This window comes from Protopterus annectens, chromosome 4.part0, assembly GCF_019279795.1.
Source record: "Protopterus annectens isolate FY-2018-M chromosome 4.part0, PAN1.0, whole genome shotgun sequence".
Lineage (NCBI taxonomy): Eukaryota > Metazoa > Chordata > Ceratodontiformes > Protopteridae > Protopterus > Protopterus annectens.
This window is the reverse complement of record NC_056733.1, coordinates 1,220,424,523-1,220,442,716: the sequence shown is the minus strand read 5'-3', so window position 1 is coordinate 1,220,442,716 and position 18,194 is coordinate 1,220,424,523. Positions and strand designations below refer to the sequence as shown.

The 18,194-nt window shown below is 44.0% G+C and overlaps 1 protein-coding gene across 1 annotated transcript in view; it reads left to right on the top strand.

The window, feature by feature from the left end:
• TCERG1 (transcription elongation regulator 1) overlaps window positions 1-18,194 on the top strand; it is a 2,274,660-nt gene that overhangs the window by 458,460 nt on the left and 1,798,006 nt on the right. Inside the window, exons 6-7 of the mRNA XM_044069876.1 lie at window positions 1,238-1,362; window positions 1,688-1,776. Of these exons, the coding sequence (XP_043925811.1) occupies window positions 1,238-1,362; window positions 1,688-1,776 (214 nt within the window). The remainder of the gene's footprint in view (window positions 1-1,237; window positions 1,363-1,687; window positions 1,777-18,194) is intronic.

The window sequence follows — 18,194 nt, the reverse complement described above, 5'->3', positions numbered from 1 at the left end:
GGAGTCTGACGTAACATTGAACCAGGCTATATACACCTTCCCACCTTCTTTCCTAACCCTCCGAACAGGGTGGGGGGGAGAATCCTTCATTCACTAGATGTGCACAGACAACTTAAGATACTATCTGGCTAGAACCAGATATGTTAGGAAGACCAACCAACTCCTGGTCAGCTTCAACCCAGGGGCAGAGGGGAAACCTGTTTCCAAGCAGACCATTTCTAAATGGATATCACAGTGTATCCAGTTCTGCTACCACTTCCATGGGAAGGTTCCACCCAAGACTGTTCGAACGCATTCCACTAGGGCAGAATTTACTTCCATTGCTTTCCTAAGAGGGGTCCCTACCAAGGACATCCTAGAAGCTGCCACTTGGACTTCCGTCCACACCTTCACCAAACACTACCACTTGCCTCTGTTCTCCAAAACCCGGGCAGGCTTTGCTTCTGCAGTTCTGCAGGGCATGCTAGGCCCTACTTAGAACAGTCCAGCCTGTTTTCTATTTCTTCCCTTATTCCATCCACCTTTCCTTCAGCTTTGGGAATCTTCCCACAAGTGATGACTGCAACAGTGAAACACAAAGAACATAGTACAGTTGTGTACATTTACTGTAAATGTAGATGTTGGAGTGTATTCACTGCTGCAGTCCCGTTTTCCCTCCCTCCTTCCCCCTATTCTTCTCTCTCTCTCAAATTCATTCACACCTCTATATGCCTGTGGGCATCCACCAGGTTGGCCTTCCTCAGGCCTTCTGAACAGGGCTCCTATAGGTTAGAGCAAGAAAAACTGATGTAATGGCGTCGGCTGCTCTGCTTTATACCACTGGCGACCTGACATCAGTCCCAGGCGACCGCAACCAGTGCAGGAGGGAGAATCTTTACCTGGTATTATGGCCGGCCGAGGGCTACCCAGCAGGGATAACCCACAAGTGATGACTGCAACGGTGAGTGCACTCGAACATCTACATTTATGGTAAGTGTACACAGCTGTACTTTATCACTTTACTTTAGAACTGACATGCTTTCGCTGATATTAGGAAGGCTGATAGCATATCAGCTTGTAAAACTTGCAGTCATATCCCACGCAGGGTAAATGTTTGTAATTTGGGGGATGCTTTGGTTAATTTTTCAGCATGTATGGCAGAGTGCGAACTTGAAGTGTTGGCAGTTGATGCAGGTAGGTATACTTTGTTTCAAGTAAGAGCACAACCTAAACTCTTGCTGAAATATGTATTATACAGTAGAAAAAGAAGTGGAGAAAGTAAAAGAACCGGTTAAAGATCCAGCACCAGTAGAAGAGGCTCAGCCAATGGAAACAGAGGAAGAAGTTAAAGAAGAACCTGCAAAAGAAAAAGAAATCAAAGAGGTAAGAGCTGTAACTGTTAAATTTTTTTTATGGATTTTATATTTCAGATTTGCTTTGTTTTAGTAATACCTGGTAATTTGGGCTTCTTTAGAATCCTGGACTAAAATTGGAAGAACTTTTAATCGAAGATTGTTAGTTGAAATAAAGATCCTTAATATAATAAGGTTATTGACTGACGGAGGTTACAATACATACAGTACATAACATCATGAACCTATGAACCTATGAACTGCTTTATTATTGAATTATTTACTTACTTTTTCAGAAACTAGTTGCACTTAAAGGGATAGAATTATATGGCATGCACTAACTTTGTTCTGTTTAGGAGCCAAAAGAAATTGAACTGACCGAAGAAGAAAAGGCTGCACAGAGAGCTAAACCTGTAGCTACTGCACCCATTCCTGGCACACCATGGTATGTGAATGGAAATACTGGGCATATTTCATTATTAGTGGTATTCCAATAGAAAGTAGTTGGTATACTTGCATGTGTTTCCCCTTATAAAGATCAGAAAGATGCATTAGTAGTGTACAATTATTACTGCTTTAATCCTGCAGTTTTCTTTGATAAGGAACGTGAAGGAGGAGTTACTTTTTCTGTGCATTTGTGATTTAAAAAAAAGTAAGTTGAGTAACCTCAGAGGTTTTTTAAACTTTATATGACATTTTTTAAGCTGCTTTTAGTGAATGCTCATTTTAGTTTACTGCGATTGTCATGGAGTCACAATCTTTCTTCAGGAAACACTGTTTCGGTGATGTAACGTATCCATATTTTTTGAGTAGTTTTCCCAGGTTTCATGGGTTCCACTGCACAAAGTTAACACGTTTCTTTATCTTTTACTCCTTTGGCATCACTTGGCAAATGCTCCAATTCTTAAGTGATTGTCCCTTGACTGTGTTTTCCTGTATATGAATAATTTGTTTTGTCTTGATGTTCATCATATTGATCAAGACTTCAGTAGCCTAAGCTAAAGGAGTTGTATCCTGCCAAGGATTTAACAACTGGCCAGCTTCCAAAGCTTCAGACCAAGCTCCATACATCCATACCCTTGGAGAGATCAAGCAGAGCCAACTAAAAGATACCTCTGGGTGCCATCTCATCAGAGTTACCCTGATCAGAAAAGGGAGCTCCCCTGGGCTTTCAAGGATTGATTGTCTGCTTTTACTGTCCCATTCCTGGGCAGATAAATTCTCTTTGAGGAAAAACCTTCCATATTGTATATGTTATTGTTTAACCTTACTTTCCTGCAATGGAAAGCTAAAATAGGAAAATATGATTATTGTCAAGCAACTTTTGTATACTCATAAATGTGATTGCACTTTTGTTCTTTTCACTTTAAATGTTGTTTAATACTACATAAAACTACTTTTTCCTGTGGAGAAACTGTGCTTATATTTTTTGGGGCTGACAAAGCATAATGAATTGCGTTTTACTGTGCTTGAATGGGAAAAGTTACTGTAAACTAACTTTTATTTTTACCGACATGAGCTACTTGGCTTCCTTGGGAAGGAAGCACCATTTTTGTCTTGACTAAGGGACAAATTACCAGTTACATGGTCTGTCCTCTTCCAATCACAGAAAGAAAAAGTTAACTAAACAGCCCACCACTGCAGGCTAGTCATTTGTGTCTGAGCACATGCAGATGACTGTGCTGTGGCCAAAGCTTGATCCTCAGATTACTTGTCTTTTTCCCCAGATCCCTCTGGTGGTGTCTGTACCGGATCATAGGAGGTTACTAGGCTACTGACCCTAAGGCCTTTACAAGCCTAGCCATGTTATACCCTTGTTCCCTTATGGGACCAGTTTATATAGTCTTTGTTTGCTTGTGAATCTAAGATCAGCACCAGCTTCCCTGTCTAAGAGGGACATAAGTGAAACCCTAGTATAAATGTACGGTTTCCCATCAGTTGTCCAGGTTAAGTAGGGTCATTGAGGAGTTCTGTTTTATATGAATTGAGAGTTTGTTCCAGAGGAGTATCAACCTCTTTGAGACAGATTTGTCTCTCAATCATGCCCTGTTAATATCGCAGACTAGATTAAATCCCTAGAGTGAGTAAATCTTGTCTCACTGGATTTGCGTATGTGCAGCAGCTTCATCAAGGCATGGTCTGTGATTGTTCTGTAGGCCAGGCACAAGTCATCTCTAAGCAGTCTATATGATACTGAGTAAAGTGATAGGGCCATCAGTCTGTCCATGTAGGTCACCTGTATAAAACCCGCTTTGGTGCAGTTTTTGCGCTTGTTACTACTCAACCAAGCTCCTCGTGGTCCTGCAGTGGTGCTAGCAGCAGAGAGGCTAAAAGAGCGACTACTAACCTGATAAAAGTGTTTTTTTTTTTTTGCTGCTACTACCTGGGCGACTGTCCGATCTAGCTAAACTGCAAGTATTTCTGCTTCTTGAACTGTTTTAAACAGTTTAAAGTTGTTTTTGCACCTGCACTTTTAAAGTTTGCCCTGTTTTTTGCATTTACCTGTTGAGGCTACACACTCAAGTGCGCTAGCCTGTGTTACATATTTATTGCATTTTCCTGCTGTTTGTTGCAAAAAAAGAAAAGAAAAAAAAAACAAAAAAATTATCCTTGTTTCCCGTCTTTCCTGACCTAGAGTAGTCCAAATACAGGCTTTGCTGTATTCTGGACTTTTGGAAAGTTCCTGTGTTGCCCATTTCCTTTCTTGGATAAAGGGAGACGACTTTGTTCACCAGTGGCAGTGGGGAGCGTAGAGCAGCCTATCTATCCCTGGAGGAGTGTTCCCACCACAAGAATCTAGTAGTCTATTGGCCGTTTTGGGCCAATTTCTAGCTCTTTCAAGTTCCCCCTGTATAAAACCTGCTTTAGCACGATTTTGCGCATAGCGCAGCATCGGGCAACGCTGCTTAATTGGGTTTAAACCATTCTCGGCTCCACAAAGTCTGCTGTTCACTTTTTCCCTTAGAACTGATCTAGTTCTCATAATAAACACCTTATTCCTACTCTAAAGCCTGGCACTTTCTCACTAAAGCAATTATATAAGTCAGCACTAAAAAATTAAAAGCACTACACCCTCCCCTTGAGTACCTTGCTCCCCATTGGCCCTTTTTTCAATTATAAAGGAATTCCCAATACTATTCTAGCATGTCCAAAGGTCAGTTGTCAATCTCCTCTCCGGTCCAGCTGTTGAATCTGGGAATCTTGAGGCAATGTTACAACTGCCTCATGTACACATACAACCCTCTCCTCCTCCCAACAAATTCCAACACATGTGAGAGATGCAACCATATAGCCAAACTGGAGGCTAAGCTCTCTCAACTCAGTACTGGCGTAACCAGTCAGGACTAGAAGGAAACCACACTCACTACAATTCCAGTCTCACATAGCCTACCACGACAGCAAACCAAACACATAAACACACAAAAACATACTCGGAGGCTCTAAATCAAAATCTGCCTAAGCAACAGAGACCTCCAAAGCAGACACCCAAGCAACCGCTACCCCAAAACAAAACACGTGCAACACATGGCTCACAAAGCCAGTGTGCTGAACAGTCACAGCCCTTAAAACTAAACAACACACCTGATGCACTTGTAATAGGTGACTCTATCGTCAGGCACACTGACGTCCCACTCACCAGGCTGAACGAGGAGAAGGTCACGGTGAGCTGCCTGTCGGGCACTAGGATCCGCCACATAACACAAGCACCCTGGACTACATGAAAAGAGACATAGAGGAGCTCTCTGAGTATGTAGCCCAGGCCGGTATGACCCTGACCTTGAGTAGCATCTTACCCTCACCAGGAATTATGCCACAATATGAAGACAAGATGATCAATTTCAACAATTGGCTTAAGTATTGGTGTCATTCAAAGGGGATCCAATGCCTGTCAGTCTGGGATGACATGCTCGACAAGCCACGATGCTTCGCTAGGGACGGCTTGCACCTGTCACCCCTGGGCGTTCGGATATTGGCAAAGGCTCTTGCCACCCCCATAGTGCCTTTTTTAGGCAAGGCTCAAAAGACAAACCCACCTCCATAGGTATCACAAGGGATAAGAAACTGAGTAATGCTACTCAATGCCAGAAGTCTAAACCTCAAGATGCACGCACTCGAAACTCTCCTTAGCATGGAGAACATCGATATCTGTGCAGTAACAGAAACCTGGTTCAAAGCTCCCGAGAGCACCCCAGCACTACCAGGTTATACCTCATACCATGTTTTTCGGCCTCAAAACTTGCACCGAACCACAAAAGGAGGGGGAGTGTCAATATTCGTCAAAGATACCCACACCTCCAGGTTGGTGGCACAGCACGAAGCATCAGAGACTATCCATGTGCAACTAACAGTGGGTAAAACTGCCAGGAACCCCACTCGGCCTTCCTGAGAACACTGGAAAATATGAAGTTCTCTCCAAACACCATTATATTGGGCGACTTCAACTACCCAAACACAGACTGGGAGCATTACTCTAGCTCCAACACCCTAGCCCAAAGGTTCCTAGAATTTATAAACTCAAATGCTATGGAACAGCTTGTTACCACTCCCACAAGAGGGGAAAACATACTGGACCTGATCATCACCAACATGAGGACTCTATGCTCCAGACCAGAAGTGTATCCCTCACTGGTAAGATCAGACCATAAACTAATCTTACTAGATATTGACATCCTGACCCCAGCCCCTGCCCAGAAAACCACAGTGAAAAACTTCTCTAAAGCAAATTTCCCACTCCTCAAAACCGAGGTGGAATCCTTCAAAGCCCCCGGGCCTGTGGAAAATATGACCCAGACCGCAGAATCCTTTATAAACGCATTCTATGAACACCTTCAGGAATGCATGGATCATGCAATCCCAAACAAAACCAAGACCCAATCCTCCAAAGGCAGAGGTCCTGTCTGGTGGACCCCAGCCATAAACAAACTATACAGTAGGAGGAGGAAGCTACTACATGATGGAGCAAAATCCCAAAAAGGGAAGGCATCTCTGATCAGTATTAGCAAAAAACTACGGGCACTCATAAAATCGTCTAAGGCCAGCTTCGAGAGAAAGATTGCACAGGACACTAAGGATAATCACAAGGCTTTCTCATGTTCTATATCTTTTACCTGGAGTGTTTTTATTAATTCTTGTTATATTACTATGCTCAGCATACATGATGTAACCTGTTTTGTGTATTATGCTGGATGTACTGTATTTGTATAACTTTATGTTGGAGCTTTTCTCCCCGGGCCTCTGCTGAAAATGGACCTGGTCCAGTCGGAATTTCCCGGTTAACAAATGTAAAATAAATAAAATAAAATAAATAAAATAATAGTTATGTTAGAAACATGGGTGAGAATTCCCAGATATGCTCAGAATTAGTCCAAAATGACAAAAATTACCCACAGACATTGCCAACATCCTAGCTGACAGGTTCAGCGCAAACTTCTCCCCCCCTTCCCCACCAAAAGGGCAAATATCTATCCCAGCAGAGTGCTGCCCCCCTGACATCTCAGATGCTCAGGTAAGAGCCGCCCTCTCCAAAGCAAAAAACACAGCATCAATGGGACCAGACAGTGTCCCGGGCTGCATCCTACATGAACTCCAAGAAGAACTAAACCCAAACATAAACTACTGTTCAATCTCAGCCTTACTACAGGATATGTACCCAAAGAGTGGCGTACAGCAGCAGTGGTCCCTCTCCACAAAGGTGGTGCCTCAACGGATCCTGGAAACTATCGCCCCATAAGCCTGACTAGCTTGGTCTGCAAAGCTATGGAAAGGATCATCATGGACCTCATAAATAAAGATATTGGGGACCTACAGACACTGTATCCTACTCAGTTCGGCTTTGTTAAGGGCAGATCCTGCCTCTTAAACCTGGTCGATTTCTTTGAAACCGTCACCAAGGCCATTGACAAGGGGAATGTGGTCCACACAGCCTACCTGGACCTCGCAAAAGCCTTCGATACAATACCCCACTCGGGCATTATAGATAAGCTCACCAGCTTAAATATAAACCCCTATGTCACTAGATGGGTTGCAAATTGGCTCAAGGACAGAACCCACATGGTTAGAATTGCTGGAGCCATGTCAGACTCCAAACCAGTTACAAGTGGCATCCCACAAGGCTCAGTCCTGGGACCTCTCTTGTTCGGTATATAATTCTCGGAGGTACAGGCCAACACGGAAGGACTGTGGCTGACCAAGTTCGCAGATGACTGCAAACTGGGCGCCATAATCGACTCTCCAGCCGACACAAGCATCCTTCAAAAGGGCCTCATAGAAACAGACAACTGGTGCCAGAGCCATGGCCTCAAGCTAAACGCCAAAAAGTGTGTAGTCATCCCCTTCGGCAAAAACAAAGTGCCCACAAATTACCACATAGATGGTAATCCATTAAGTACGGAAGAAGTAATTAGGGACCTGGGGACCCAAGTTGATAGCAATCTCTCATTCGACAACCACGTGGCCAAAGTGGTTAGAAAATCATTTTATATAGCCCACCTAATCATGAAGGGATTCACATCTAGATCAGGGGAGGTCATCGTGCCTCTTTACTCATCCCTCATCAGGCCCATAATTGAGTACAATGCCCCTTTTGGGATGTACCTTACCAGACACCTGCAGCAACTGGAAAGACCCCAAAAGTACCTCACCAAGAGGATCAAAGGGCTCAAACAGATGCCATATGCTGCCTGGTTAAAGAAACTCCAGCTCTACTCAGTGGCATACCACCTGCTCAGAGGCGATCTGTGCCTGACGTATAAAGCCATGTCCAACCCGGAATTAATGGACATGCTGCACCTCAGAAAATCCAAATCCCATCGAGCTACGTGCTCGAGAGACTTGAACCTCCACACTGAAATAAATATGACATGCTGGAGGGACAGATTCATAACCCAGAGGCTCCCTTCACTCTGGAATAAAATCCCAGTCCAGGTTAGGCAGAGTCCCTCATTGACTCTCTTCAAGAGGAATCTTGAGTGGATGGTAGATCGTAGATTTACTCCGGGTATCACTTCTGTGTCACCGTTAGACAGATGCACAGTATACTAACCTCGAAAAAGGGCATAGCAAAATTCTTTTTAAAATGGGTGGCGAAAGCCAAACACACTCTGGCTAGGCTTGTAAATGCCCTAGGGCAGATAGCCTAGTATGAACCTATGAACCTATGTGTTGTAGGCCTTGAATTTTCTTGGTGAAAAACCTCTGGGGTCTCTCCTGTTGCTGCAGATGTCTGGCGCGAGGGAGATACAAAAAGGAGCATTATACTCTATTACTGGTCTGACTAGGGCCAAGTACAGGGGAGTTATAACCTGTGTAGCATTGAATGCTATACCCTTGCTTATGAGGTGTGCAATGTAAAAGGCCTTCCTTACTACTGTGGACACCTGATCAAAATTAAGGCTGCTATCAACTTACATTCCTAAATCTGTCATCACTGTGTTTGAACTTAGGGTGGGTTATTACTGTATTTATATATTTTTATTTTACATTTAATTACTGGGATAGTCCGACTGGACAGCATGTCCATTTTCAGAAGATGCTTTGGCAGAAAAGCTCCACACAGAAAAAAAAAAAAAATCAAAAAATAACAAGTACTTCAAAAGGTACTTAACGTAAAAAAGATTACAAATACTATCATACATAAGGCAGATAGGTAAAAGATAAACAGCTGTACATAGAATATAAGTTTGCATAGCTCGATAGCAACAAATACGTACTAATAAAGGTACAACTGGGACAGAAGTGGTTAACATGGAAGGGAGATATAGCAAGTTTTGAAGAGTTCATGTTGTAATTAGCAGGGGGGATTTTCCTTTATTGAAGGGGATACCAATTAATTTTTTTGCATTTAGTTTTAAGCCCATGGCTTTGACACCAGTCATTTGTCTGTGTAAGCCCATTTTGTAGTATGTTGGCATCTTTGGGGGTTTCGATGATTTGCACCCAGTTTGTATTCATCATCAAACTTGGTAAGCCATAGACCATCTGTTTTCTCCTGGACTTCTGAAAAATAGATACCAGACAGTAGGGGGCCTAGCACAGATCCCTGTGGAACACCACTGGTAACGGGTCTGCTTCTAGAATTGTCATCCGCAATTTTGACTGTGTGTTGCGTTTGTGAGCCAATTGGCAACCCGTCTAGTATCATAAGGGTTGATTTCCAGCTGGGTGAGTTTCTTAATGATGCCTGAGTTGAGGGGTTGTGTGAAATCATTGGCTTGGTCAAGACAGGCAGTGTGAACTGTTTTGCCTTCGTCCAGGGCCTTGGTGACATTCTTGAAGAAGCCCACCAGGTTTAGCAGGTAAGCTGTCCCCTTAACGAAGCCAGACTGGGTTGGGTAAAGAGTTTGAAAGTCACCTATGTCTTTGTTGATGAGGTCCACGATGATTCTCTCCATGGCCTTGCAGATAAGGCTGGTTAGGCTTATGGGTCTGTAGTTCCCAGGGTCAGTTGAGGGACCCCCTTTGTGCAAGGGGATTACAATTGCTGTCTTGCACTTAGCTGGGACAAGACTAGTGCTTAGACAGAGATTGAAGAGCATGCTCAGCGATTCTGCTAATTCTTGTTTTAGACCATGTAATAAGCAGCCTGAGATGTTGTGCCTATTTTCTCCAACCTTCCTGTCAAAAAGAAACAGAAAGCTAAACATTTATCTTCTCCTGCAACAGTCCTGTTGTGCAGTAGTAGTTTATTAAAGGACAACTGCGTGAAGCAGTACATATTCCCATCTCCAAAATACATTTTCTTCCCCAATCCAATGATCCCACCACTCAAAAATGCAATTAAAACTAAAATAAGATATTTTATTTCTCTATTCCCGTGATTGTAAGCCAGCGACTATCAGTACTGCAAGCCATCTTAAAAAAAAAAAAAAAAAGTACTCTCGTGCTTGCATAAGCCTCCAACAAGACGCCCATCACTCGGACCGCATATGTTTGCTCTGGAAATGCCCACTCTATAATTATGCACTCCCTCTTTAATATTAGCATTCGTTTGTGCTCGTTACACTGCCTTCCTATGAGCATAGAAATGCCTATAACAAGATGTAGGAACTATTTTAGCAGGTAACTGTTGATGTACTACTTTGTTTTCCTATCGGATTAGACCATAGCTATGGACTTTGCAGAGACTAACGTTCAAAGTGTATGAGCAGCTGTTATTGTTAGGAATTATTGCACTTAAAATGCTGTACAGCTTCAGAAAATTATGGATCATGCTGCATGAAGGTTAACTACTATGTACACTGCTTTATTCCCAATATTTTTCACAGAATTATCAACCTAGCACTGCATGCAAGCACTAGAGATTGGTTGCCCAGTGCAGCTAATCTCAGTGCTATAGGTTGAGGTCAAAGTATTTTCCATATTTCGTACAAGAAGCAGCGTGGAGGCAACATATCTTCAAATTAGAAGCAGAGAGCTGTTTAAATACTGCAAACCATTACCCACTAATCTTGCCCAGTAAAATTGAACCTTGTACATTTTTTTTCTGCTGCTGATTGCTTTGCTTTCAGCAAACACTGGCAACAGAATGATCGCTGTGCATGTTTGAGAGAGAGTAGGTGTGTTGAGAATGTTTGTGTGTGTAGGTGCGACTCTACCTGCCTGTGGTCTTGTCCAAGAAACCTTTTATCCATGTATAATCATAGCTGATAAACGGCTTGTGCAGTGAAAAGCTAACTCCCCAAAGACAAACTTGAAGAAATTGTTGCAAACTGCCCAGCTGAAATGGATTAATTCCCCAAACCTGAATAAGAAAATCTTTTTTTTCGCTTGCGATACTTCAGTCAGACAGCTTGCAACTACTACTCCCTTTTACACTTCAGGCAGCTCTTGCACTGGTATCGGGTGTAACTAGTCGTAACTCCTTACAATTACTGCCATTTCTCCAAAGTATCTAGGAATAACTTTAGCACTGTACAAGATTAACATCACGTGAGATGTGCCCAGAACTTCACAAATGCCACTTTTTCTCACATATAAGTGAAACATCACCTTTTCCATCCTAGAGTACTTATTCAGTACTTCTCAATGCAATATGTCATTCTATTCCAGTGTTGCAGTATTCACTAGTGGATTTACCTTCTTTCAGCTTGTCCAGCCAGTTTTCCAAAGCTTTTCCAGTCCCAGATGGTGCATCGGATGTCTGACATGTTGGCAGGTATGTGGACCATAAATGATGTCTCTGTGCACTGGCCCTCAGAACTTCCTGCTACTCGTGGACGTCGGATCAGTTTCATGTCAAGGTAAGTACCCCATTGGGGATTATTTCAGTCCTTTTTCTGTAGTGCTATAGTCTGTTAATGTCTGGTAAGAGCAAGTGCAACTGTGGTTGCCAAATTTCCCATAAAGGCACCCATGACCAGTGTCTCTCTTGTTTGGGTAGGGATCACAATTATAAAAACTGTGCCGTTTGTAAGTAGTTCGTCCTTAAGACCCTTTGGTGCCGACTTCAGGCCCTAGAGTTATACCTTGAAAACCAACTCCTTAGACAGATCGCTGTCAGTATGGAAGCCGCCTCCAATGCCCCATCCGAACCACCCAGGAAGAGGGCCAAGCTCATGCAGCCGTCTACTTCCACTGTGCCTCCCTCTGCCGATTCTCAGCCTGTAGCCGTCGTCAGCTTGGCCAAGGAACTGGCATTCTCCACTTCAGATAAGATGGGTACCTAATCAGGAGACCGCACAGTCCAGAGCGGGTGACATGTCCGAGGAGAATATCCCGACACCTGATTCGGACGCCAGGGGGGAACCAGTAACTGAGATGGGTGCTCCAGATCTGGCCTCCGCCGTTCCTTCTGTGACTTCCAGGCCTACCGCCAGCCAGACTCCGGCTAGGCCTACCAATAAGAAACAAAAGACAAGGCATATTCCACCAACCCCAGAAGCCTTGTCCGACTGGCAGGCCTTCAGCCAGAGCCTCTACTTCACCTTCCTGGCCCTTAGGTCTGCTGCAGACCTTCCTTCGGCTGCGCCACCTCTTCTCAGCCCAAGGCCTCTCCTGCCTGAGAGAGCACCTAATCACCCTGCAGAGGAGGAAATGTCAGTCGCATCAGAGGATTCCTTGCCCTACTCTTCACAGATTTCTTCCCCTCTGGGGTATGGATCCCTGGAAGAAGCCTCTGCAGAACCAGACTTCCCTGTGGATGACCCTGCCTTCGGGGACACAGTCAACCTTATGAAAGAACATTTTAAATGGGATTGCTCAGACATGTCTGAGTCCTAAAAAAGATTCTATGACCTGATCCAGATGGAATCTCCTAACGCTGCCCCTATTCCACCTGTCCAGCCTGCCTTCTAGCATGCTTGAATCCAGTTTCCCAGCCACCTGCCCCTAGAAGGGCAGACAGATTATACAGGGTACCTGATGCAGAGAAATTCCTATTCAAGTGCCCTCCAGCAGACCCAGCTACTATTTCTGTTGCTACTGATAGGGCAACCAAATATCTCCTTCCTACCACTGTCCTGCCTGCAGATAAAGACAGCAAGGCCACGGAGATGTGGGGAAAGAAGATTTACACTTTTGCTACCCAAGCTTTTAGGGCTACGAATTTACTAGTCACATATGGCCAAATACTCCTTGGCTTTACTAGGCAAAGCCTATAAAGATCTCAGTGACATCCCTGACTGTGCTGCAAAGGCATCCCCTGTCTTCGTTGCTCAGCCTCATCTCCCAAGTTAATAAATACTCTCTCAGGTGTGTGTGTGTGATGCAGCTGGGGCCTCTGTCACGTCAGCTGCATCTCCTCCTGTGAAGAGGAGCTACTTCTGGCTGCATCTACTGTCTCTCTTTCTTCCCCCACCTTCTCCCACCATACCTCTATCTTCCCGTCTCTCTCACTGCCTCCTTGCATGGGCCCTAGTCACATCCGACAAATGGGTTTTGACAATCTTGAAGGAGGGTTACTTCATGTCTCGGATCTCTCCCCCTCCAAGACTACATATCCGTCTTCCACCCTCCTCTCAAGGGTCCCTCCTACCCGAGGTCCTAAACAAGCTGCTACTCCAAGGCACCATCGAACTAGTCCCCCCCCTTGGCTCGAGGGAAAGGCTTCTACTCCAGAATCTTTCTGGGTGCCCAGGAAGGAAGGACCATGGGGACCCATCCTAGATCTTTCCCGTCTCAAACTCTTTTTGAAGGTCCCCTCCTTCAGGATAACACTTCCATTTTTGTTTCCCCTCCTCCTTCCTCAGGCCTTCATGGTGACCCTGGACATCAAAGAGTCCTACCTGCACATTCCCATAAAACCGTCCCCCAGGAAATTACTCATATTCAAAGCAGGTTCCTCTCATTTTCAATTCTGTACCTTGCCTTTTGGACTCTCCACTGCACCAAGGGTATTTACAAAATACTTAGCCCCAGTCATTGCTTACTGAACGACAAGGGGAATGTACATTTTCCTATACCTAGACGGCCTTCTCATTCAAGCAGCAGACAGACAAACCCTCCTCGCCCACACAAAGGAGCTCCTGCTGCAGTCTCTAGGGTTCCTCATAAACTTTCCCAAATCCCAACTAAATCCAACACAAGACATTGTCTTCCCAGGATGCAGAATCAGGGCAGATCTCAAGATGACCTTCCTACTGGAAGAAAAAGTACTTTCCTTGAGCCACCATCTACAGTCTGCCCTCCACTCACCCAACCTGACTGCGAGGGAATTCCTCAGACTCCTTGGGTACATGACAACCAGTATTCCCATGCTACCCCTGGCAAGGCTACACATGAGGAAAATGCAATGGTATCTGTGCTCGGTATGGACCCAGCAGTCTCACCCCCTCGAGTTCAGGGTCCCACTCCTCCCCTGCCTCCACCAAGAATTGAAGTGGTGGCTGGCCTAGGTTGCCCAAAACCTGGGCCTCCCTCTGCAAATGCCCTCCCCTCCCCAAATCATGCACACACAAGTGTCAGATCTGGGCTGGGGGGCTACTCTGGACAAGAACGGTGCAAGGTTTGTGGACAGACAAATACTGGCAGATCAACATCAAGGAAGTGTCAGCCATTCTCTGTGTGCTGCAGACCTTCCAACCTTTCCTCAGACAGGGCCCCCTGAAGATCTTTACAGACAGCACCACAGTGATGTGGTACTTGAACAAGCAAGGAGGGACAAAGTCCTACTTCCTCTGTAGGCTAACTCTACAGGTATGGGATCTGGCCATTTCCCAGGGGATCTCCCACCAGGCAGCCTACATCCCATCCCAGCACAGTTGTTAGGCAGACTCCGTAAGCAGGACCGCTTCAGGCAGTCACGAATGGATGCTGTCAAGAGACATTTTCCTAGATCTGATCCACAGGTGGGGTATTCCACAAATAGACCTGTTCGCCTCCTCCACAAACAGGCAACTCCAGAGGTACTGTTCCATAGCTCACGACCCGAAGGCACTGCAAACAGATGCCTTCTTAATGTCTTGGAAGGGGAGATTTCCTGTACTGGTACTTTTTAACTTTTCAGAGTTTTGCACTGTCTTAATTTTTGCTCGACTGAATTATTTATCCTTGGATGGAATCTTCCACTCCAAATCAGAAGCCATACCTCCCTTCCTAATTTCAAGTATGACCTGAAACTGTATCTCCATAACAACCCTATATGTACCTGCAACCACTCTACTTAACCTCTCCCTATACTCACTTCACCAAGTCTGATCTATAAGACCTTTCCTCTTTCTATAACTTACTACATCTAACTGCTCTCCCTTCTACACCCTCCCTCTAGATCACTACATCCCTCCTCTACTACTTTCTTTTTCTGCATCATTTCTTCCTCTGATCTGAGGCCCCTTGTACTTTTCTCTACTGTTTTACTCCTGCACTTGTTTCATCCTCGGATCTGTGGCTCCCTGCACATACACAATTCTCCTTCTAGCCACTAATCTAATAATACCATGTTTCTTTTCAAAATAATACCTATAACTTTAATTCCCTTACTGCATACCTCCTGGATTTATTATTGTTGTTTTTCCTTTTACAACCTTATTATACTTTTTTATGCATAAAGCTATGTATAATTCCATGAAGTACATTATTTTTCTTATTCATTGTATTCATGACATTCTTTTTCTCTGTATTATTGTAAACTTGTCTCTACTTGTATGTCTGTTTAGGGCTTTTCCCCTCGGGTCTCCACTGAAAAAGGGTAAATTCTTACCCAGCTGGACCAACCCGGTTAAAAAATGTAAAATAAAATAAATAAATAAATCTGGTGTCACAAAAGATAGACGGAGCCACTGGACAGCGACCTGCTTCTGATTCTGTCATACCTGTGTGCACTTTGGAAGACCAGGCTTGTCTTACTTCTCTTTGAAAGCACACCTGTCTGCCATTTCTGCCTGCTTGTCTATGAAACCTCTGCTAGCTTCCAGACCTCCAGCCAAGCTATTCCTAAAGGGTATGCTGCACTTAATACCTCCCAGGAAACCAACCCCTCCTTCCTGGGATCTGAACTGTGTCCCAGAAAAACTTACTCTGCCACCCTTCAAACTAATTTTGCACTTGGAAGACAATACTACTAGTAGTTCTGACCGGGTGTTTATTAGAACATCGAATATTTAACAGTTCGAATCACTAAAGGTTGACCTTTAGTGATCGAACTGTTAAAACATAGAATGTTCAGAAAAAAAAAATAAAAAACTAAACTGTGTAGGCAGGGAGGCAAGCCCCCTGCACCCCCCACACCCCCAGCTACTTAAATATACTGACTCCGAGACCGCACTACATTGAAGTAAACGGAAATGTCCCCTTATGGAGATTTCAGTTTGTTTACTCAATGTTCGGCAGTTTTGCTATTCACGTGTCGACAGTGTCAGATTCAACATTGTCGGCCTTCGAGAATTTAATATAGACCCGTTCTGACCTCAGCCAGGAGGGTCTCGGAGCTCCAAGCCCTTATGGTTACCCCACCCTTCCTAGTTTTCTACGTGGCCAGGGTCACCCTCTGGATTAATCCTTCCTTCACCCCAAGGTGGTCAAGGACATTTCCTTGAATCAGGCTATTCACCTACCCACTTTCTTTCCTAACTCTCAGGGAGACTGAGAGGGTCCTATACACCCTGGATGTCCACAGGCAACTTCGATTCTATTTGCATAAGACCAAGCCTTGACACATCAGACCAGCTGCTTTTCCTTCCACCCTAGGGCTTTGGGGAAAGCTGTAGGAAAGCCATTTCTTCTTGGATTGCTAGAGCCATTTCCTTTTGTTACACACACCATAGAAAGATACTGCCAGGCAACGTCGGAGCCCATTCCACAAGAGCCATGGCTTCCTATGGAGCCTTTTTCAAAGGCCTAGACACCAACTCCATTCTGGAAGCAGCTGCCTGGTCCTCTGTGCACACCTTCACCAGACACTTTAAATTGGACCACATCTCCAGGGCCAGGACAGGATTTGCCAGGGCTATCCTGCATGTGTTCCTGGAATCCTCTTCCAGACCACTTTCCAGCCAGCAGTGAGCTTTTGTACTCACCCACTAGTGAATACTGCAACATTGGAATAGAAGGACATAGGAAAGTTGTGTAAAATCTTACCATAACCATAGATGTCCTTCTCTTCCATGTTGCAGTATTGCTTCACTCCCACCATCCCCCTCTTATCCTTGCACTTGCTGTCCTTGGCTTCTGTACAACCTCGGCCATCAGGACTGGCTCAGTCTGTGGCTTCCTTGGTTCTGAAGGCCAGTGCATGCAGATGTCACATTTATGGTCCACGTACCTGCCAACACGTCCGATGTCTGATGCGCCATCTGGGACGGGAAAAACTTTGGAAATCTGGCCAGACAAGTTGATCGGAAGAAGGGTAAAGTCACTAGTGAATACTGGAACATGAAAAAGGACATCTGTGGTTATTGTAAGATTTTAAACAACTTTCCTTTCTATGCTGTACAAAATCAAAACATGATGCGGTAGCTCAGTTTCGGTTTGATAAATCAATGCTGGTAATGCCTTTGCGGTTATAACTGAAGTGATAAGATTGCTTTTTTTCTGCTCTTTCTGTATCTTTCCCATTTTATCAGTGGATTAATTATCCATTTTGTTTAGAGAGTTGACACTGTTTATTTTACATTCCTTCAAGCTTTTGCGTGTTTTTGCTAACTTTAAGAAGGGAACACATACACTAAACCAGTGGCAAAACAAGTTAGAATGTATAGCAAATAGTTCTGAAAATGTTTTACATGTCTTCACTGTGACATTGAACTGTGGTTGCAAGTCATTCTCTAGACATCCTTGTTTGGCTACTTCAACAAGGGCAGTTATTGATGTACGTCTTCACATTTCCTACTTAACTAGTGTTGGAGTGTTATTGCAACAACCGGGTGTTTTATGATGTAGAGCCTGTAGGCTCATCTTTAAAGCAGGCAGCATTTTTGATATCTGAGATTTATATTGCATTGTTCAATGCATTCTTTGGACCTTGATTTTAGCCTTTGCGAAGCTCAATGAACAGTAATTTTCTGAGCAACTTTCCATATGAAGAAAAATTATGCTTTTAGATACCTTTGATTACAGTGATGTCCTAACACTACAGAATACTGCTACTGTACTTTGTTACTGAAACTACTAATAATGGCAGTATTTCAAGTTACTAATTTATGTGCATTCAGAAAGTTAATGTTAATTTAAAATCTTGTATTCTGTCAGTTTCTCAAGGCTGAGAATGTACCACATGTCTGATATTAATTTCAACTGCAAATCAGAGGATTGATTGAGATGGTATACAGCACTCAGTATTCTGTCTGTTCTGTAAATGTTTGTGTTGCTTCCATAATAATCACTCACTGATTGTATGCAATGCTGTTCAGTTGTAAAAAAAAATCAAAATCTTCTATTTTTTCATCTGTTAAATTTAATTCTAGATACAGTTCTTGCATGGTGTACCATTTA